Raw genomic sequence first — 24,464 nt, forward strand, 5'->3', positions numbered from 1 at the left:
GTGTCCTCTACTTATTCTGCTTCTTATACTCTACCTCTTCTTTCTTAAGGCTCCCTGAGCCCTAGTGTGTGTGTGTGTGGGGGGGGGGTTGATGGAGATATTGTATTTTGGACTGATATTACAGTCTCTCACTCTCTTCATAATGTCTGGATGTGGGTCTCTGTATTTCTTCCCATAAACTGCAGGAGCAATCTTCTCTGATGATGGCTGAGCAAGGCTCTTATCTATGGGTATAGATAGCAGAATAGCAGAATATAATTTGTGATCATCTTTTTATTGCTACTTAAAAAAAAAGAACAGTAGTATCTGGTTTTACTCTTGGTCCCTGGACTACATAGACTCAGATTCTTGGTTACCCAAGTAGTGTTGGTTATGGGTTCAAATTATGGAATGGGTCTTAAGTCAAAGCAGACATTTTTTGGTTACTCACACAAGCCTTGGCCACCATTGCCCTAGCAAACTCACAGGCAGGAAATCATTGTATATCAAAGGTTTTGTGGCTGGGTTAGTGTTTATGTTCTCCTTTTGTATGTTTCTCTTTATGTTTATGCAGAGTACATTCCTATACCAAAGATGCTAAAATGTGCAGGTGGAGGTTCTATGTAGGCACCAGCAGAGCTTATCCATTTCAATGAATTGTCCAGGTGTTGTGTTCAGCAATGGGACCCTGCCATTCTTTGTGGAGACTAACCTATAGGTTTGGCAACAGCCTGAGTTGTTTCAGGATTCCCGTGGTACCCCTTTGACCAACAATTCAGTTAGATGCAACCCAGTCCCAGGATTGGAAGCTTCATTTGATGACAATAGATGACCAGCTGTAACTCAGTTTTCCCTCTTATTTGGTGGTTTCATTTAGACTGTCTTTATAGAAGAATATATTTTAGGAAGCTTCTAGTGCATTGGGCTTCCATACTATCTTTAAAATGACCCTCAATTTTAACTGTCACTCCACATTTCCTCCATATCTCCTCCCCCCACAACCTGATTCTCCATTCCAGCCACACATCCATCAGTAACAATCTATTCTGTTTCTCTTCCTATGGATGTTGATCTGTTCTCTAGCCTCTTAATCTATACCTAACTTGTTCTATGGACTGTAGCTTGGTCATCATTATCCAAACAGCTAATATCCACATTTAAGCAAATATACACAATACTTGTCTTTCTGGGTCTGGGTTACCTCACTCGGGATGATTTTTTTTTCTAGTTCATTTCTCTGCCAGTTTCATGATTTTTCCAAGCCAGGTTTTGCTGTCCTGATCCCTCCGTTAACAAGTACAGCTTATCAGAAGCATCTGATACTCCCCTCTGGATCTTCCTAGTTATAAGCTACCTGGAAATGCTCCTTATCTCTTTGCTTATAAATATCCCTGGGCTCTGGAAATTTCTAGAAGCCACTCATGAGTGCAAAGTTGAAACAGTCCATCAAGCTCTTATGTATAGAATCTATTCATTCCCCGATTGAGTTAACAGGTGGATAAATAGGAGTGTTTAGCTTTGTTTTCATTCTTTGATTTTTTTCTTATGAAAGCTCACTGGGTTGATATTAGTTGCCCTGTCTCAAGGGTAGGATAATAATCTGATTTTATCTGATCATCATTAGATAGATTGATGATCATATATATATTTACATATAAATATATTTATTTAAAATACATAAATATGTTTATATAATATATTATAAGATTTAAAATATATCTGAAATTAAGTCAGAAACAATTCTAAAGATACACAGCTTTTAAAAAAAATCACCATATGTGCTACATTGGGTATCTTTACTGCACGAACTTGTTTAATACAGTTAGGAATCTACTATCCCTGTGGGCATTTAAGTAGAAAGAGTGAGAAAAAAAATGACAAAAAGACAGCTAGGTGGTTATAAAAACGGCAGTTTCTAAGATGGATAAATACAAATAGTGAGAAGTGGGTCCCTAATGGATCAGAGTTAGCTGCTAATGGTTTAGAAGGATTCAGAGAGCACTGAGAATTGCAATAAAGAACATGACAGTAAGGACAAAATATGCTGAAGGTAATTAAGTAACCCATGTCTTCTGGGTGCATTGCCATTCGGTATTCTGATTGTCTGCCAGGCGACAGACTAATTTGGTAAAAAATGGAGCTGAGTTCTTTTTGGTCATTATGTAATGTTAAAAAATGTGATTTCCTGAAAGTTCAAACATCCTCTGAACTGCCTGTCTAACATTTGTAAAAGGAAAATCCTTCAAACAAGCTACTGTGTCCAAAAAGGAACAGCACAGCTAATACCTCTTGATCAACTACAATTTTCAACATATGGCTAGCTGTGCTGTTCTTTCATTTGCTCTTTTCTGTTTAAGGAAATCAATTAGATGGCTGTGGAATTTTTAAATTACAGTAAGTCATTCTGCTCCTTTCAAGACTTGACTGTTTTCCCTGGAAGTCTGAGTATTGCAAAGTCAACCTTCATCTGCAAATGGGAATGGCATTCAAGTCATTCTGAGGTAGTGAGGCTTGAGTGTGATCCTGAACCAATGGGGATCCCACATCTTCTGAATGGTTTATATGGAAAGAAAGAAGCATGTAGAGCTAGAATTCTAGTTCTATTTGACTATGTGTTGTTCTCTGCCTAGTTATAGTGCAGCATAAAGGCCCTCAGCAGATGCCATGCAGAAGTAGACAATAAACTTTGTTTACCTCTAGAAATTCGAGCAATTTAAAAATTCTGCTATTTATAAACTACAAGTTCTGAGTATTGTGTACAGCAATGTAAAACCGCCAGGTATATAGGTATATAGGTATATCAACTTGAAGGAGATTTCACAATGAGTGCCCAAAGGAAGATCTCTTGCCAGAATTATATTCATCTTCGCTTTATATTTCTCTTTCCTCTTTTATGAAGATGAGTATAAGATGATTCACAGCTCACAATAGTCCTACAGAATTATCATACATTCAATGAAGGGATCTGTCTCAGACGAGGAACAATTTTTATGAGTACAATAACAAATGCTTTTAGTGTAGCTATTAATAGCATCCATACTTCTAAACACACCACACATATCAGCTTATATCATCTTCACAGCACTCACCTGAGAAAGAGGTAGTGCTATGTATAGAGGCAGTTGGTTGGCATGAGAAGCCAATCTGGGATAAACAGTGAGTTCCAGAGGGAGAGCTAAACTGGGCCACAGACCACTGAAGCTGCCCATGGTTATATACATAAACATGACTGAACCAAATCCTAGGTACAAATGGTCTAGTTTGACGTTTTAAAACTGTGCTATGTGAAACAAAAACAGCCCAAACCTTAAATAATTTGCTTATCATATGCTTTAGCTTCTTCTCTCGTTGTGATAAAATACTTAGACTAAACCAACTCAATGGAGAAAGGGTTTGCTTTGCTTAGTTCACAGTTTCAAAGTAGAGAGCATCATGGTGGGAAGGTCATGATGGGAGGCGTTTGAAATAATGTCAGGCCAAAGAAGAAAAGCCATGATGCATACATGTTTGGCTCTTTTTCTCCACTATTATACAGACCAGGATTCCTACCTAGGAGTGATTGGGTCCACAGATAATATATATCCTCCCATATTAATTAATCTAAATCAAGGTAATAACCAAAGGATACACCTAACTTATAATACAGTTGATTCTACATCCTGTCAATCTGACAACAGTATCACACCATAGATGTAATAGGAACAGTGGCTCTGGTTCATTAAATTATAATATTGACATAGGTGTGGTATATTCTCCTTGGTAGATTACTTCCTATGCTTGCAAAACCCGAAACTTTTAGAAGTTGAAGTATAGAGCCTCATTAGTTGAATGTTTCAGAGTACTTAAACTCAAAATATCTTGGTAATTCCATTAATTTTAATATCTCAGCCATAAAATTTAAACAAAATCTAACATCCAAACAGTCATGATGGCTACTGAAAATAAGTACCAATAGGAAAAATGAAGAAAGTGATTTGACTACTCTTCCATTGGTGTCTACAAACAAAAAGATACAGAAGGTTGTTTTGTTTTTTAATACAATATTGTTGGTAGAATGGGGTTTTAGAGGTAGAAAAGGTAATTAATCAACGTTTGCTGTTAGCTAACCATTGAGTATTAGATATTCTACGAAAGCATCAATGCTGACAAGAACACTATAAATTAGGTAGAATTCTCAATCCCATTTTCCACATGTGGATGCTGAGGCATAGAACAACACAACCAACTCTGGTATTTAAAGAGTCTAGCATCAAAATTTAAACAATGGGAATTTAAATCCAAGTACAAAATATATATTTTAAAAAGTACGTAAAAAACCTCCCTCCAGTTCTCCTATTTATGGATCTGTTTATCTGTGAAATATCTACCAAACAGAAGCATATGGATCTGTTGTTACTATGAAAATTTGCCTTATCTCTTTCTGGGTTTCTATATATTTTATGTCTTCTTTATGAAGCAAGTTTCTCCATGAGGTTTTCAGAAGATGCCTCTCTTACAGTAGCACTTATGACTATAGTGACAGTGGACACTTAATGATCAAAAGGTATGTGCTGGGCTGCAGAGTACTGTTCACATGCAGAAAGTCAGCACTCCTTATATTGCTTCTCAACTTTGCTTTTTCTCAGAAGACCTTTCATTAATTATCTCAGGTCACATTTACTGTGAACTGGCATAGAAACCTTGCATTTGATAGGGTTATAGGGAACTGTAGGTAAGGGGGAGTATGGGGAGCAGAAAGGAATTAATCTTACAGAGAATCTGCCATGTGGAAGCAACAAAAGCCATAGCAAATGTCAGGAGGTTCTGGAGCTGATGCTTCTCTTCACAATTGTACTTCACTGAAGTAATGGTGTCTTTCTAACTTACATTTAGCAGTCTTGGATTCTGTCTGTTCTGGGGTTACGGAACTCACACGATCCTGTGGTATGCAGCTTCTTTAGGCTGTTGGAAATGCTTGACGAGTTCTCATGAAGGCTCCCAACAGCAGAGAGAGTAAGTATTCGGCTACTTGGATTTAGATGGGGACTCTCTACAGCATTCCATAGTTCTTAATCACCTGAAACTTTTTTTTTATTATTTATTCAGTGTATCTCTCTGCCCTTGAGAATGCAAGCTCCAGAAAAACAAGATTCTTGACTTTTTTTGTGATAGCTCCATCATGTAAAGAATACTTGAATATGAAGTGTAATCTAAAGAAAACAGAGTCCGGTGGGTGACTCTACAACACATGAGTAAGTACTAGATTTTCATAATGAAACAAAAGATTAAACTGGTTAAATTGATGCTTTATGTCTCAATCGCTAAAAAGCAAGCAAGCAAGTAAACAAACGAAAAACTTGGAACGTGTGGTGCCTCATCCAGAGTCATCTGGTGTGGAACTTAAATTGCTTTGCTGTAATTTCCCATTTTTAAAGCAAAAGAATTTATCACAGCACATTTTCAAAAATTTGATTAAAATGAAACTAAAGTCTATAAAGTTTAGTCTTTGTGAGCAAAGAGACTATGTCTTATGCTCTCTAATCAATGGAATGCTTCATTCTGTCTTCACCAGTTACAATATACAGCCATGTAACTTACTCAAGACAAGCCAGTGACATGTTGTGTGATGTTATTGTCTACCTTTGCTTTGCTAACACATCTCCATTTCCTCTCTTCCATCTAGATTCATGAAGTCTCCCAGATAACTTAATTTCTAAGATTCCTGCAACTGAACACTTTCGTGGCAGGTTTGACATAAGGTGCCTTTGCTCTACTTTTCTCAGGAGGCTTTGTTGAGAAGGCCATAATTCAGTGTGCCTTGAAATTCCAGAAACCAATATGAACTGTCAAGCAGAGGTATGCAGGCTTGAATGCTGGCAGAGAGCAAGCATGAGTTAGAATTTAAATTGATTTGATAATTCCCAAGGTTCAGGCACTTTCAGTATGTGAATTCTGAAAGCTAAGATTGTCTCTAGGGAAGTGGAAAGTGATGGCAGCTATTGGATGACAATAAAATGATATTTGGAAAGGTTTATTTTTAGTGTGTATAAAATGAAAGTAAAGAAATAATTAGATGTGTTAACTTTGGTTCTAGATCATATACTTATGGGAAGCTTGCCCTGGAGAACTTGCCTATTTTCAAACTACAGATGGGTGGAAAAGAAATGGTAAACAAGGAAATTTTAGCCTCAATAGTAAGATAAAGCACAGTATTGACCATTTCTTGTGTTTCTTGTATGTACCCATAAATCACCTTAACCACTACTAAGCTCAGATTGTACTTACTCATAAGGTTGTTACAGCAAGTTACCAGAATCAGAAGGGCATATTAAAAGGGAGTGCTGACTCCTAAATTAGTTTTGTGGCTATTGTTTGGGTAGAGCTTGTCTCCTTTAAATTCATGCTGACATTCAATTCTCATTATGAGATATAAAGAAACGGGATCAGATGGGACCTTTAAAGGGATGAGGGCTTTGCCCTTATGCATATGCTAATCCATTCATACAATCAATCACATCGTCAATTTCAAGGTCAAGTTTTACTTAACTTGAAGTCTTCTTTAGGATATATCTTCCTTTCTAAGCCTCCCAAGGCACGTGTGTTTGCATTTCTTTCTCTTTGCTCCTTTTCCTTTGTTTTATGCTTTGTAATATACTTAATTCTCTGACTTTATCAATGGCATTTGTGAAAACAGGGAACAAGCTCATCCATTTGATCTTCGATATTTCAGTACCTACCTCACTTATTTAGGCTGGCTACCTTTTGATCTGTTTTAATTGCATCAAGTGGTGAACTAATATATAGACCAAGTAAATATTCTACCTACTATAACTTTTTTTTTGTCAGATGTCCTTTACTTTGGGGCCTCATTCTATTAAATTTAAGAATAAAATATATCAAATTTCCAGGTTTTTAACTTTCCAGGATAATTTACAGAGTGGTATTTAGAGTACTCCCCATTTTATTCTTTTATCCCAGTATGAAAATAGAAAGTATGATGAGGACAAAATAGATGTATTCTATACATTTTAGCTTACTAAGTAATATTATAGCATTTCACAATTATTTACTGTGCTGAAATGGTTAAAATTCATTTAAGGTGATTCCTGGTTATGTATTCAGCCAATAGAAGATACAGAAATAACTATAGTGCAAGACAAGTTTTAAATGGGTACTCAATTTTCCAAAAACATAGGAGAGTAAGCAATTCATTTTGCTACATATCAGCTGTTTCCATTCTGGAAGCAAGGTGGGCATTCTTTGCTACTAGCCTTACTTTATAGTCCATTAATGTGTTCACAGATACACAGTGAATTTGTGCACATGCAGCTAAATCCTTTACATGGCTTCTGTGATTTTGCCAAATGAGATCACATAAATTACACTGAAATGCCTTGGAAAAGTAAAGTGTAGCAAACATTTAGGATGCTTTTTAATTCTTCACACATGCCTCTGTGGAGCTCTTTCTGACTTATATTAAAAAGTTTGCCATTCAGTATTATACCTGCATAGCCAGATAAATGTAAAATTTGGACTCTTTGCTTTGGGTTGATATATTTTTAAAAACGGATCAAAATAGATTGTATTAACTTTACTTCTGAGTAGTGCTAAGAATGTTTAGAGTGTTTAAACTTTAGCTTGCCCTTAAATTTTGACATGGGTATGATAATTAACACATATATTTTAAATAACATATCTCTAACCTATCCTAAAAATGTTAATCATTTTATTCAACTCAAATTTTACAGTTCTAAGAAATGGTGAACTATTATATGGTTTAAACTCAACAGCGGGGAAATGCTAAAAGAAACCTCATATGTCTTGTCATTGCAGTCTGTTCCCGTGGGCTCCAAGTGATGTGTCACTTAAGAGCAGGGAACTCCCCTCATGCCTTCAAACACTGTCCCATAACTGCCATTGTCAACATTCTCCTCCCTTCCCTTTCTGTAGTCTACTGGTAATCATGTCTCTGTGGAGGTGACAGGTAATTACAATTCAGATGTATGGTAGTCTTAGCTCTGTGATGGCTTCCCTGTGGTCATTATGAGAAATTAGTATTTTATCATTTTGCCCTTGATGTTTTTGTAACAATTAAGCTGTGGAATTAAAAAAGACACTTCAAAACACATAACCGAAAAGCAGACTCTTATACGCTGAAAAATGGTTCCAAATCTTCAAATATTATACCGAGGATATGCTTTTTCCATTAAATTTGGAGAAATTGGACATTTCTTCAGAGGATTTTTGTTCCCTAGAAAAATATAATGGTTTATGATCAAATAAACTTTGACAGAAAAATTTAGACAATTTATATGATGGCTGGTGGAGGAAAATTCATCTCAAATCAAGTCAAATTAAAGTCAGATGTAGTGAATGACGTGAAGGGCTGCGTTACTGAGTCCCTAACACGACTGCCAGGCGAGTTTCCTGACGCTCCCTACCATTGGCTTCCTCTTTAGATATGTAGACAAGTGACAAATAACATTGCATACTAAAAACACGTATGGAGAATGACAAAATGTATGTAACTTGAAATAACCTAAAATGTGTTCTTTGAGTATTTCCAGAGTAATACCAGTCCTTTTTTCACTCACACAATGACTTATTTGCCAGATTCATGAAAAGCAGCACACGAGGTATAAAAATGAAAACAGAAAATATAGAAATGTTGATCAGAGTGTTTGTGTATCAGTTACAAATAAACATTTCCCAAAACCCTAATATACATCATCGAGAATACAGAGTTGATATTGTGCTGTTTAATTGAAATTGGCAGAGAACACGTGCACGTGTACACACACACACACACACACAACCTACACAAAATAAAGAAGCAGAAGAAATGACCCCCCCCCCGCCTCCATGTATAGAAAACAACTTTTAGTCAAACTGTGATGGCTACTACATGAATTACGGTTTTACATATACACATCTATATTTCTATCCAAAGTCTTTCTTAGTAGATTCACATGTTTGCTACTTTGCTTTTATGTATGAATCAGATTCTAACACTGTACTTGAAAATGTGTGGTTTACAACTTCTAAGTATCTGTTAATTGTTAATGATTTCCTTTCCAGCCCATTTATTTATTTATTTATTTTGACATTTCATTTGCATTTTAATAAATAAAGCTTGTCTGAAGATCTGAGAATAAAAACAGCCCCACTAGTCAGCCTTACAGACCAGGTAGTAGTAGTACACACGTTTAATCCAAGTAGCCACACTAGTTTGCCATAGAAAGCGGACTGTGCATGCCTTTAATCCTATTGGTGAGCATCTTTAATCCCAGCCCTAGAGAGGCTGATAAAATGGAAGGAGACAGCTCTCAGTCAAAGTCTCATTCTGAGATTGCTGGAGGTAACGATCTACATATCGGACTGAGGAAGAGGTAAGATAGCTGCTTTGCTTTTCTGGTCTTTAGGTTGAACCCCAATTTCTGTCTCTGAGTTTTTATTAATCGTGCTTTATTTTACCTCTCTGAGTTTTAACTGCATTGGGAACAAAATTCATACAGGAAAAACGTGGAGTACTATGACATGAATGTCCCTGTTTCTTCTTAAACTTTGATGGTAAATCCTAACCCCAAAGGTGAAAACATTAGGAGGTGATTAGGTAGTAAGCCTCATCATGATGGGATTAGTGCCTCCTTCAATAGGTCAGGTCTGGAGGGAGAGAGAAATCAAAGGGGTCTAAGAAAGATTCCCCACCCTGCTCTTCTATCCTGGGATAATACAGCAAGACAACAATATTCTGTGAAGTGCAATGTGGGCCCTTACCTGATACGTGATCTGCTGCTTATAATCACTAATATTTTTCATATTAAGATAGTCAATCTGTCTCATGGTACATAAGCATACACAAATACAGAAAACTGAATGAAAACACCTCATAACTCTTTGAGCTTCATGCTTGATGATTTATAAATATTATAATCTCCTAAACATCTGTGTTTACATTCAAATTTGTTTGCCTAAAGAGGAATATAAACAATTAAGGGGAGGTAAAGAAAAAGAGCAAATAAAAACAAATCATGTTGAAAATGCAAAGGAATGATAGATAGAAAAAATATGCTGACTGAACAAGAAAAAAAAAACATATGTCTGTCTTGGTTTTAAGCATTGGCATAATGGGCTTGATGTTACTACCTGCTCATTCTACCACTTGCTTCCTATAGAAAATAAATGGACTGGTGTACGTTTTTCCGGTTTTAATCCATATAAATGACAAGATAATAACATCCTTTATAAAGGCTATAAACATGTTATTATCCAGAAAAAAGAAAAGCGCTTGAAAAATAATTAGAACTCAACCAATACTATATTGTGTAGTTTCAGTGGCAGACACTATACTAGACTTCAGTCTTAACATCCTAATAAGTCAGGAAGTTTCTTTATCACCTAGCAAATAAGAGACATTCTACCTTTTGTGATCATTCTTGTTATCAAGACCTTCATTACTTCATAGGACAGACTAGTTTGTATTCTGAAAACCCAATGCTAGGAAAGTCTGTCCCACTGACTTTTGTCATTACGTAGTTATAGCTGCCAAATCAGAAAGTACCCTATTGATTGGAGATCAATCCAAATTAATGTTTTATACCCTGGAATTTGTCCTCTTCTGAGTAGACTCATAAATATGAAATATACCCTCTAGTTGATTAATAAACGTCTTTATTGTTCCACCAGGGTCAGTTGGTCTTCTTTCTGCTTCATGCTCCACCATTAATAATCATTCCAGGTTTCTGGCTGCTGTTAATAATGATATAGCTAATTTCATTCTAGGCAACTGAAGCAGTACAATTGTGTTTGAACTAGCAGACTGGATCGAATGGAATAGAGGTTTCAAAAATAAATTTAATCCCTCAAAACAAAAGAGATAGTTTCTTGCTCATCAAGACTATGTCAAGAAATAGGGAAGCTATTCAGTTTAAGTCTGAAGTTCATAATGTAATAGTTTTCTGAATGTTTCAGTTGAAAGTATTGGAAGAATCTGAGATATGATGACATTATCAAAACTTTGTGTTTGAAGTGTGTAAGCAATTCTACTTTCACAGAGTTCACATTAGCAAAGAGAAATAGAGAGAAATGATGTCCACCGAGATTTGATTTAAAGGGAGATTACTACTTGTTGAGACATTCATATTTTATTTAATAAAATATGACTACTTAATAACCAATAATTTAGGGGTTGATTTGAAAAAAAGGAGTATAGAAAAAAAAGTTGTTCTAGCACATGAAGAATGCATTAGGGAAGAAAGAACTAAAGGCAATCTTAGATCTTCTCATTTAGGATCCCTCTCATCAGCACCTTGTTCAAATGAACCAATTGATTCTAATCAGATCTCATTAAACTAGCTAATTTTTACAGATGTTTTCAAAATACTTAGTGATTAAGTTCATTCATTCAAATATATATTCCATTTTTGGTATAAATGTTTAAGAGAAGATTTAAAAATTACTGTGATTTATGTCTTAGTTTGTTAATGCTGATCATGATGGTTTTTCTGTGTTTTTTCTCATGATATATAAAACCAGTAAGTCACTGAGACTCAATTACTATACATCTAAAATTGCTGACAGATGTGGCTTTTGTGATGCAAACTGTGTACGTAGCCTACAGGTGAAACCTAAATTTACACAATGCAAAAATGCAAGCTATAACCGATGCTTGCAGGGAAACATATTGTAGTGGCCCTCAGGTCACCTGGATAATAACCAGGGGAAGAAAAGAATTAAATGGCCAATCATTACATTAGGGCCCCAATTTTTTAATAATGTGGGGCTTTAACTATAGATTCTGCTCCCATTGGATAGCTTGAACATTATTTCTACAGTGCAAAAAATTCAATATAAATAAAATCTATTTTATTTTGTGTTTAATATGCACATATACAGTTGTATCTCATGCCTTTAAAATGATGTGAATGTGAAATTAATATAGACAGTGATTTAAACAAAATAAGTGTTTGATTTCATAATCTTTAAAAATATTTGTTCCCTTTAAAATATGTATAATTTTAACAAATTATTATCTTACAACATATGAATTATATTAAAGCAGTGTTAAGGATATAGAAAATATTGGTGATATAATTTTTATTTTAATTTTTGTCCATTCAAAATTCTGACTGAAAGAACATAAATAATAAGCTTGAGGCAATTAACATTTTCTGAAAATTCATTCCTCTCAGCCAGAACAAAGTACACTTGACCAGCTAGTGGAATATTGCTTGTTATTGATATTTTGGAGTATTATATCAATTTATTTTAATTTTGAAAAAATTATTAGCATCCATACTGTTTCTGTGTGTCTTTTAAGAATATCCACATAAAATATTCTATACCCTTATTTTCTTACAATTATTTTTTAAAATGTTCTAGTTTTGTTTATTTTATTCTAACAAAATGGAAAGGGATCAAACATCATACTTAAAAAGTCCAGCATAAAATTGGCAACCAATAAAGGCTGTTAGTGGTCACAATGTGTAAATATTTGCTTGGTACAGTGCTTAGCATTAAATGTAAAAAGAAATAATGTTGTACTCTGCAAGCAACTAAGGGGATACATACTTATAAATCAATATTTATTATTAATCTACCAACAATATATATCTCCATATATACATATGCAATAATGTTATTCTATAGAAGAAAAAGAAAGCTACCAATCTAGTTCATGTAAGTTGTTTTTATAGTCTAAAAATCATAATTAGTAATCTTTATATTTGTTAACTACTTTTTGCCAGTTAATTATAGTGATGCAATAATAAATGAATGAATGAATGAATGAAAAAGTAAGTAAGTGAAGGCACTGGCTCTGAAGTTTAGGAGATATTACTATAAATATGCTTTGAATATCACCATCATTTAGAGCATGGTAGATGTTAATGATTAAGAACATCATTATAGGCAGGCAGTTATCTGGAATTTGAGGCCGGCCTAGTCTACAAGAGCTATTTCCAGAACAGGCTCCAAACTACAGAGAAACCCAGTCTCGAAGAAAAAAAAAGAAAAAGAACATCATTATAATTTTGGAAAAGAATTAATTTATTCTTTATTTTATTGTTTTCTTAGAAAGTAAACAATAGTTTACTGAACAAAGTAAAATAGATATAGCAGAAGAGAACAGAAGAGTAATCTGTTCTACTTTAAAAAATTTGAAGTAGGCCATCAGTTGAGAGAGAGCCTAATCAACACAGCCCCTACCCATTCTCTATGAGTGTATTATAAAGTTAGTTAATTAAATGGAAGACACAAGGGAGTACTTAGTAATAAAACTGACATTATAATAGTTCATATACTACTTGAGAAACAAAAGCCATAAAAATTTACACGTGAGCTAGGAGAATATGAACAGGAAAAGACAGATGTTATTAACTGGGGTGCATATCATCATATTAGAGAATTATGGCAAACCCGCCCCCATCCTACTAAGACATTATTAAATGGAATTCTCTTCTGGGTATAAAAAATATGCTTTAAAATGCAATTTAGAGCTAGTCTAATAAAAATGAGCCTTTATATGCTTTTTCCTTTTGCTGTAATTGACTTAGGAACCATTGCATATTTCTGAACACAGATTTAGACAAACATATTTTTCAGATTCTTCACAGATACTTTATCTTTCCAAGGGTCTAATCAAAGTCACTTTCCTACTGAAAATGGAGTGTTCACTGTCTTCTAAAGCTATTGTTAGCCAGTTCTAGGGCTTTCATCCATTACCTCCACTCTATAGTATACAATTATGGATGCAGCTAATTATGTTTCTAAAAAGAGGCATAGTGCTGTTAGAATTAAAGGAAATAATTTGTGTAAATTGCTCAGTGTAGAATCGTGCACATGCCTGGAGTTAGGCTGGTCCCATTCAAGATTTCCAGTGTATCTTTAGTGACTTCAGGGTATGTGCTCTTCCTTTATATGACCAAATGCAAACTCCAGCACAGAATAAAACATATTTTAAAGCCAGGCAATGGTGGCACACATCTTTAATCCCAACACTCAGGAGACAGAGGCAGGCAAATCTCTGTGAGTTCGAGGCCAGCCTTGTCTATAAGAGTGAGTTCCAGGACAGGCTCCAAAGATACACAGAGAAACCCTGTTTTGGAAGCCCCCCACCACAAAAAAATTAAGAGAAAGATAAAATTAATCAATAAAAATAAAAAGTAAACCTAGGATGTGGGTGTTTAATATTGTGATAGTCATTGAAGTGATTAAGAAAACATTTTATCAATCACCAAATATAGTTATGCAATGAAATCAATATAAATTTATCCGATGATGTGTTCCCACCACATCCTGTCGACCATTTTCCTCTAACCACTTGTCATGTGTAGCCTAAATAATAAAGCAAAGGGCACTGTCTTTTGTGGGCTGAAGGTTAAGACAGGGTTTTTCAGTAGCTATGGAGCCAGTCCTGGAACTCGCTCTGTAGACCAGGCTGGCTAACACACAAAGATCCACCTGCCTCTGCCGTCTAAGTGCTTTGATTAAAGGTGTGCGCCACTACCACCCCACTGCATCTATATTTATAGGTATTGATATTGACCAAAATTTACTGCAAAGCTTAGAAAAGTTAACAACTAGTGAGTTCTCTTTATTTCATAATAGAAATAATTCATCTACTTTTTCAAAGCACATATATGAGTATTGGATTGTTAAGTTACAAATGCACTCTCAGGAAAATTCACCAAAGGAAATATACTTAGAATAAATTTAGAATCTAGTCACATGAGAAAAATGAGGTCTGATGTAAAAATTGTACTCGATATCAATTCTAAAATTTTTCTAAGATATGGATGAACGGCTCTTTATTAACTGACAGTTGCATACTCAGACATAAAAATTGTCATATTTACTCTGCCCAACAATATTATATAGAACATTTAAAGTACCCATGCTCTGTGTGAGGCTCCAAGGATACAAAAGCAAATTGAAGAGCTGTGTCCATTTATATTCTCATAGATTACCATCTATATATCTGGGAAGAAAATGTAAATTTGAATTAAAAATAATGGATTGGTGGCATGTACAATCACAGGGTGCCAAGAAGGTATATATGTTTTTGATTCTGAACAGAGGTGTCAAGAAGGCTTCTAGAGCTGGGAGGGTGAAGCAGGATTATTTCTGAAAACAGGAGTCACTATAGAACAGGAAAAGAACTGGGTGCTGAGACCTCAGGCAAGCTTCAACAGTGGCTGCAGTGACTAGACATGATTGGTAATGTTGGCCCCTTTCTAGCTCTGTACAAAGATGAAACAGTTATGGAGCTTTGTATTCACTCGCATGTCTGGGTTTAGAATGAAGAAGAGCTTCACTCCCTTCACTCAGGTTTTGGTTTTCCATATGCTGAGCCCGTGGAAATGATACAAATTTATCATAAAGCCTATGCATCTATATTTAATCTTGTAATGTACACTTTGGTGGAATATGTCTCCTGACCACTGTTTTTATCGATCTGGGAAAACAAGCCAAATGTGCATATTTTGAACTGATTGCTGAGACCATTCTTTTGAGGCCTGATCTCTTCCCAGGTTTCAACAGTGCTATATTATAATGCCAGTACTGGTAAACAATGAGACTCACACCATCCATTCAGATGCTCTGTAATAGCATGTGTGATACATTTTGTATAAAGGGACATAGTTGTGACCCATGATTGAGAGCAAGACATTTCAGGAGGTATTTATTGATTAGCATCAAAGCAGTATCTCAAATGAGTACATGAGTATTTATATGAACTGAATCCCATTTGGAAAGGGTTTTAAAAATTTGGAAACTGGAATAGTCCTAAATTACATCTTACTTTACATCCTTTAGTGAAACTTACTTTCATCTCCTGTTTCAAATTCAAACTTCTGACTGTAGCCACTGTGTCCTGCCGCAGTCCTCACGCGGATATGAAATATGTACTTGGTGGATGGCTTGAGACCTGTGATGATGACACTGGGGGCCTTGGACCTCGTGGAGGAATAGGTGAGCTGCTCATGCTCCTAGGGACAGAAAAAAGGAGAGAGGAAATGAGGCGGTGTGACCCTACCGTTTCCTAGAGACAATCCCCCAGGATAACTGAGGACTGAGGCTCTGAATATCAAAAATACTGATCTGAAAGAAATTTAAGCATGTATTTCCATAATTTAGCACTTAGTTCATCAGTGTGATATATTGATATGTCTCTGATTTAGAAATTTATTGATAGGATGGTTACTTGTATTTAACTACACTTGGACCACCGGTGACTTAGACTTCACCCGTGACTTGGGGAATAATGGTGGTCTGACACCATTTTTCAAAATGGACAAACTGGATTAGACACATTAGCATTAGTGTGGGGAATCATGAATCTACTACACAGCACTTCACCCACAGGTAGTGAGTGCCAAACGCCAGGGCTCTCTATCTCTGGGTGAGAAGAAAAAAAAAAACCAGGGTTTTTTAAGGTTTGAGACCTATAGGAAGACTCTTCCTAAATTCCTAAATGCTTGCATTGATCTATAACTCTGATTCCTTAGAATTTTATCATTAATGTATGAAATTCATTAAATAAAATGATGCATTTCCCTTGATATACCAGAGTTCACTTTCAGATATGTGCAAAGTACATCGTGATGGTGACAGATGGGCTTCAAAATGTGTCCATAGAATAGCAATGACAACAGCAAGTAGGGAAAGCATACAGCCCCTGTGAAATCATGGACAGGTCTGGAGGGAGGTTTGGTTCAGTTCCCTGGTATTCGTATTCAACTATTTTACCTCACTTAGGTGAAATGGGCTAACTTTGGCACTCTGAATGACCAGGTGGGGACAAGACCTTCAAGTGTCCTTTCTTGCTCTTATGTAAGAACATAACCATTGTTTCCCAGTCTTTGTAGGGATTGTTCTACACCACTACATAGTGGTGGGGGATGAACTAAACCCTTATTGCTTGGAGTTTATAAAGCTTTCCTCTAAGAACTTATATTTTAATAAGACATTCAAAAGTTTCTCTATACTGAAATTCTGCCGTCTGGAGTGCTCCTCAAGCAAAGTCATCAGGTGCTGACATTATATCAAATGTGGATGGTTCCACACATGAGCTTTTAGTGTATGCCAAAGTCAGCATACTGGCACACTGGAAATATTGTATAAAATTGCCATCAGGCTATACATATAAGAAGTTTAAATGAATTTGGGGCTTAGAATTGGGTACCACCCACAAGATATCTAATGTATATACAAATACCGCTATATCGAAAAAAATTCCAGATATGAAATACCCAGGAATATTAGATAAGGGGTAGTCAATCTATATTTGTACAAACAACATTTCTCAATGCATGGATCAAGATAGTTCAACAGGTCCCAAAATGAATTCTGCTTTTTATAAGTCTAAAAGCAAAAATTTTGAGGAATGCAGGGACCTTCCAGGGTCTCTAATTGAATGACTCATTTGATGCTAAATGAAATCTGTACTATCAGGATCTTATTTTTAGTTGTCCTAGAAACTATTTTTAAGAGACTTTGTAGACTAAGAAAATATTATAAAAATCTACACATCTACACAAGCAGAGGATGTATCAAAGTTCCGTTTACTTGAGGGTGATGACTTAAGATTTAGAACTATGAGAATGATTTTCTTTTAAAGCTCTTAACAGATACTTATTAATAAACTTTATGGCCTTATTTTTCAGAACCTTATATACTATATGGTAATTTAGTGTCTGAATAAAGCAATCAAATTTTCCATCTCTATCTTAAATAATAAAAATTAATTGCCAAATGACTAAACTATGGCAATATTGCAAATAACAAAAACACAGAAATTGGGACCACATACCACACACACATACACACATATATGCAGTTTTGAGACTAGGAAGTAAGTAGAAATTTATGCATCTAGCATAGGAGCCAAGGAAACAAAACCAGGTCTATAAATATTGATGGTGATAATCATCTGCTGAAAATTGAAAGCAGGAGTCCGCTAATGTCAAGGCATTTGTAATCAGGGCTTTAGAAGTCCGTAGCATAGAGAAATAGAAATGTACTTGCCACCATATTGTCTCAAGTAGAAGAAGTTTGTCAATCATTTAGATTTTTCCAATCTTATGCACAAGAGGAAAGTATTCCACCTTTGATATAATTTCCTGCAATAGGTAAGTTTTATTGTGTCTTGAATGCTGCCTTACCATATGAAATGATGACTACAGGAGGAACTGTAAGGCAATGAAAAAGAATTTAGTCTTCTCTCCTGAGACAGATGGTATGGAATGGAAAGTTAACTCTTTTAAATGCAGTCTAACAATTATACACAGTCTTTGTCGTTTCACCAAAACATAGCTAAACAGTAATTTCCTACTTAGTAAGTTACAGAGTCAAGGATGCCTACTGCAGGCGGCTTTTAGGTTTTTTTTTCTCTCTCTGATTTGCAGAAAATGTTTGTAGTTATATCCCTGGAATAAAAATCGTCAGGAAGTGTGCTTAAATGTAGCCACATCACCGCCAGCAGCTTGCCAGTTGCCCTTCCTCATTTCTTGCCACTTATTAGCTTCTAGCGGAATAGAACTCACAAATTGGACTTTTCTTCTTGACTCTTTTAGACTAGTAGGAAACCACGCTAGCATTCATCTACTACAAGCATAGGACATTATTATGACAGAACATCGGCTAATTGTTCTTTTGCTGGCATATAAATTCCAAGTCTAAACAGCTGTCTTGAGGTAGAGAATATACCTTTTCAAGGGACTATTATATCCCTTGCTCATCCTGGCAGGATGAACTGTGAATATGTTTGATTGCAGCATTTGCATGTGCTTTTCTGGAGTAGCACCATGGTTGTGAATCATAATAGGATTGCTGGTTGTGTGACAAGAATGTTGTTAGCTCTGTAAGAAATCAATTTCACTGTTCCTAAATTTATACTTTGCCATCTTTATTCTGTAGCAAAATTTCATGATCATTATTTTTTTTAAGGTATGATTGTTATTTGTTACTTTTTTCTTTTTTGAAGACAGATTTTGGTCTCATATAAGATATCCTAATTATAGCTCACCCTCCCCCTATTCTTCGTAGTTCTTCCCAAATTCCTTCCTACGTAGCTCACCCTGTTTCTGTTTCTCATTAGAAAGCAAACAGAATTCTAAGGTATAACAATAAAAGAAAGTATAATAAGATAAAACAAAAAATAACACATCAGAAATGCATAAATCAAACAAATAGAGGGAAAATAGCCAAGGAAAAGGCAAAGGAAAAAATATAGATGCAGAATCCCACTTGCTTAGAAATCTCATAAAAACGTTAAAGTGAAAATCATAATACACATGGAAAGGACCTGTTAGGGTAAAAAGAGAGAAGAAAAGTACAAACTAAATAAACAATAAGATAAAATTTAAAACTGTGTGTGGAAATCCCTGTCAGGAAATTGTGAGACAAGGAACCTGCAAAAATGCCCTTTTGCTGTTGGGCATCTACTGTAGAACCCCTATGGATACAGGCTGTGTGCATGTCTCTTTGGATGCATGTGTATCTATCATGCTCATTTGGAGGATCTTATCTTTGGTATTACTTGTGGCCTCGATTCTCTTTGGCTCTTAAACTCTTTCTGCCTCCTCTTCCTCAGGGTTCACTGAGTCCTGAGGTGAGGGATTTGGTGAGAGCATTTCATTTAGGGTTCAGAGTTTGAAGGTCTCTCACTCTCTGTACCATATTCAGATGTGGGTTTCTGTATTTGTTTTCATCTGTTGCAAGTAAAAACATCTCTGATGATGGCCGAGTAAGTTACTGACCTATGAGTATAGCAGAATGTTATTAGGAGTCATTTTATTGCTAGGCTTTTGTTTTGTTTTTGTTTTTCTCAAAACAATATTATTTGGCTTTATCCTAGGTCCCTGTGATTTCTAGTTGCAGGTTCTTAGTCACCCTTGCAATGTCAAGAATAGGTTCCGTCGCACAGAATGGGCCTTAAGTCAAATAAGAGATTGGTTGGCTATTCACACAATTATCCGAGATAATTCTTCATGTTACTTTTTGTAATTCCCAGAAGCTTGAAATGCCCTGTAACTTTGTTACCTCCATCTCAATTTTGCATTCTCGCTTATATCATTTAATATGCACATTTACTATATATAATCCTTATCTTCCTTCCACCTACTTTATGTAACTTAGGTTTTAAGTTTAACTTCTTAACTGTTAGTACATGCTTCATATGTACACACATATGCACGTACATACTTTTTAAATCCAGTTTTGTATTAAGTACTACATTAGCTATACTCAATATATAATTTTACTAATTTTTCAAAAGAACATTAAGATACACTTTATGGCAGATTCAGAACTGTTACTTGTAAACTGTATAGGTACAGAATTTACACAGTCTATACCTAAGAATTCATCTCCCTTGGTGGCAATGGCATCGCACCCTGAACTCTGGTCAGTATGCAGGATACTAATTGCCCAAGGCACTGTCAGTCATGCAGTAATGCATGTTGGTTGCAAGTAAACAGTTTATAACTTCTACTTGGATGAGCATAGATAATAGCATCAATTCTGGGGGAAACACAGTAACAATGAATATTAATATTGTGTTATGAGCATCATTTCACAAATAAAATCTACACATAGTATCTACTATATAGTGAAGAATGAAAGTTCAGAAAAAATAGTGTGAATACAATACATTAATAAATGGAAATTAATTTATGATTCTCGAGAGCTTTTAGCATTTATTTATAATATCTTCTCATAGGAAGATTCCAGAGTTCGAATTGTACCTTATCAGGTGCTGAGAATAAAGCCTTTATTGGGAATATAAACTTATTGTTATACCAAACCTTCTATTTTTTAAAATAATGAATTTAGCTTTTTCTTTGTAGGTAGCAATGTTTTGTGATAACTAAAAGAACAGTCTTACTAGAGCCCGACTTAGCATGTGACTGGAAACTGTAACTGAATGAGGAGACAGACTGCAGTGCTCAGTCACTTTGTCTACATTTCCCGATAGTCAACTGTAACATACCCTAGCTCCGTGGAAAGCCAGACGTAGAGCTCTGGGTTAGACTGCTCCAGTTGTGGATTTGATGTTGACTTTGCTCTGCAACAATCCTTAGCAAGACTTTGGTCTTCTACAAGGCATGTGTTTACACCTTCTCAGATGCATTCACTCTGCAGCATGCTTTGAAGGTCTCACATTTGTAGGGTTCTGGGGCACTGCAATCCAAGAGGTCAGCACTGACAGTGTTCCTCCAGCTGCTTTACTTTCTCTTCAAGTCTTTGGATCTCATCATATTTCTAAATGACATCATCTTTTTAATTTTAAAATTTAGTGTAAAATTTAAGTTAGCTAGATTAGCTAGATGGATAATTAACTATAATGCTACTGGCTTTTTCTGCAGACTTACAGAAAAGACAGTTGTATTCATAGGAACATGATTTATATAGTGCTGTACAACTGTCAAGATGTTTATACACACTTTCCTTAGCTTTCAACCCAGGTTTCAGAAGCAAGAAAAATAATAATATTCACTTCTTATTTATATTATGGTAAAATTAATCCAAAACTCTCTACCTCAGTTAATGTAGCCATATATGCTACCCTTACTTTCATTTTCTATTAATTTATTGTGTAAATAATTTGTAGGTAATATTAATAAGTCACCTCACTTTGCATGAAACATGCAAAATTCATATTTGTCCTGAGAAAAGAATTTGTTCAAGAGCTCAAAATTCTGTCTTAGTTTGGTAACTAATGAACATTCACTCATGGTGACTTAGAACGATAAGGCAGAGATGACAATTTCACTGCTACCTATGCTCCTGCCTTGTTTGTTTTTTCTTGGTAAAGCTCTTGTTTGACTGATTAGAAGAATGAACCTGTAAATTGCTAGACAAAACATAAGAAAATTAAAAGTGATGGTTTCGCATGCTTTAGCTGGCCATCAACCTTAAGTCTCTTCTATGTCTGTATTCTTCTGTTTGTCCGTCTGTCTTCTTATCTCACACACACATATACAACATGACTTTTTTTCAGACAAATGAAGAATCATATGTTCTAGTGACATAAAGTTTGAAATAATAAAAATTTGAAAGAATATTATTGCATAAATTGGTACCTACATATCAGAAAAAAATTACATTCTTACTCAAAAGAGAAAGATACCCCTCATGGTTCCAAATCGAGAAGGCATGAATATTAGTTTTAAACTGTGTTCAATGATTACCTTCCAAAGGAGAGTTACACGAGGACTCCAGTCACTTTATTTAGTGGACCATTTCAAAAAGAGCACCACCTGAGGACTGCAGGGACTCATCAACCCTGCCTGAAAGATGCCTTATGATTTCCTATCATGTCTTTGATGCTGTTGTCTTTCTCTAGTTAATATAAATTCTCAAATATAAATTCTAAACATATTAAGACATCTCATACAGCTTGACTTTTCAGTTCTCTTCTTGGATTTAATTAGAATGCCAAAAACTCTGGTAGAACTATTGACTCTGAGTGTATTCTATCTCTAAGCTTTTTATAGCACAGAGCCAAATGAGCAGAGTGAAGAAGTCTGAATGTGTAGCTGCTCTGTCAAATGGAAATCATCACAAAGAAGTAGATGCTATAAAAGATCATTTATGTTCTTGTGTCAGTTGCCTTGATTAGACCTACGTGTTAATCTATTCATCTTTTAAGGTTCTCTGAAGAGAAAGAAACATATTCGACTCAAAACAATCAATATAGTATATAGAAAATGTCCTTCTAAATCACGACTTAGTTATTTGCTGGAATAAGCCCAATGATTTGTGCAGAGGATGGATGACAATTCTGCTAATATTGAGCTGTAGGAAACTATCATTTCATTCTTACTGAGAGTCAACTTGGAAAACTTTAGAATTAGTTAATATATGTTTATTTAGGTAGCTAAAATACAATTTTTAGTATACATAGGCAGTAGCAAATAAAAAATCATTTATCAAAACAGGATCCCCAAATAGTTAACTATATGGCAAAAATAAAAAAACACATTTTAAAATATTTAATATTTTGCTATAGAAACAAAAACAATCTTTTATTTCACAATATTAAAATCTTGAGTATAATATATACAGTAGTGATTAAAACAGAAACATACTTGGAGTTTCATATTTATTGGAACCACATTAAATTGTGTTGTTAATGAAACTGTGTCTGATTTAGTTGTTTGTTAGAAAGTTAACTTTTGTTCTTTCGTGCTTACTTGCAATTATGTTCACAAAAATCTATCTGTATCAATTTGGCTATATGTTTTCTTTCTAGTATCTCTAAACTTTTAGTGAACTATCATTTTATTCCTAAATAAACTGACCTGTTAGTACTTGTTCAGGATACACCAGCATTATACTTCTAAACAAAAAATGTTGGAATTAATGACAATTTAACTAAAAATTAAATCAATTTTTTGTAAGCGAACGTATCTTTTTTCTGTTACTGATCTCTGGTTATGATATGTGGGATTCGTTATAACTATTCTATTGTAAAACTTTCTTTCATTGGAATGGCCTAGAATGAAACCTTCGTGAGAATCCCATATTCTATGGTAATATAAGTGAAATCAGCAATTCTGGTGGTAGATATTTGAGCTGTTCCATGTGTACTCTACCTACCACAGCCCAGCAGAAGGTGACAGAGTTGGTTCACTGTCTTAAAGAGAAGAGCAAGGTAAAATGACTGTAAGTTTGCTCTCCTGGATGACTGGCCCTGTAATCAAGAACCAGAGAAAAACACTTCCACTTTCTGGTTTCATAGGTTGAGAGATCAAACTCTACCTTGCATTCTGCATGTTGATCTTCATATCAACAAAATTCACAGTTGGATTTCATAGCTGTCAAACAGCAATGACAAAACTGCTTCCTTTCCTCCCATTGTTTAAATTGTGTAAGAAGTTATTCCTGACTTGAAGAGAAATGGGGGTGGGTTTGTAGGAGGTGGTAGGGAAGGAAGGAGTTCAGTTAATTGCATGTGAAAGTCGGTAGAGTGCTCTGAAATGCTTTTTCTTCTATGATAAAAAATTTAAAATATGCACAAGTAAGAAAACTGTAGTTATTTTAAATACACAGCACTTTCTGGCTACACTTGAGAAATGTCATTTAGTGTATGGTAGCTGTAATTTACTACAATCAACTCTTGATTACCCCCAGTAATCAAAAATAGAAGACCATAAATCACTGTGAAATGCACGCATGTCCTTTTTTTCATATATTTTTTCCAATGTGTATCATGATTCATGTAAAATGAAAGCACATATTTTCTCAGCACACTAACTGTTCAGTAATAGGAAATGGTTTATTGGTCTTAAAGCAGATACTAAAAATTGGTTGAACACACACACTCACGCACATATATGATTAAATAAAATTAATGGTAAGATTTTCTGCTAGGGAGATGGTTAAATTATTATAGCGTGACTACAAAATACTAGCACTAGGAATGGACTAATAAAGTCATTCCATACTTGAAGTTGGGATGTGTAGACAAAGAGTTAAACTTATAATAATAACATGAAATG

General features: G+C 35.1%; 1 protein-coding gene across 3 annotated transcripts in view; it reads right to left on the reverse strand.

Annotated features, from left to right (window-relative positions):
• Epha6 (EPH receptor A6) overlaps nt 1-24,464 on the reverse strand; it is an 895,033-nt gene that overhangs the window by 305,390 nt on the left and 565,179 nt on the right. For all 3 annotated transcript variants that reach the window (XM_075950396.1, XM_075950493.1, XM_075950569.1), the window contains one exon: nt 15,785-15,947. In XM_075950396.1, the coding sequence (XP_075806511.1) occupies nt 15,785-15,947 (163 nt within the window). The remainder of the gene's footprint in view (nt 1-15,784; nt 15,948-24,464) is intronic.

Source organism: Microtus pennsylvanicus, chromosome 1 (assembly GCF_037038515.1).
Source record: "Microtus pennsylvanicus isolate mMicPen1 chromosome 1, mMicPen1.hap1, whole genome shotgun sequence".
Classification (NCBI taxonomy): Eukaryota; Metazoa; Chordata; class Mammalia; order Rodentia; family Cricetidae; genus Microtus; species Microtus pennsylvanicus.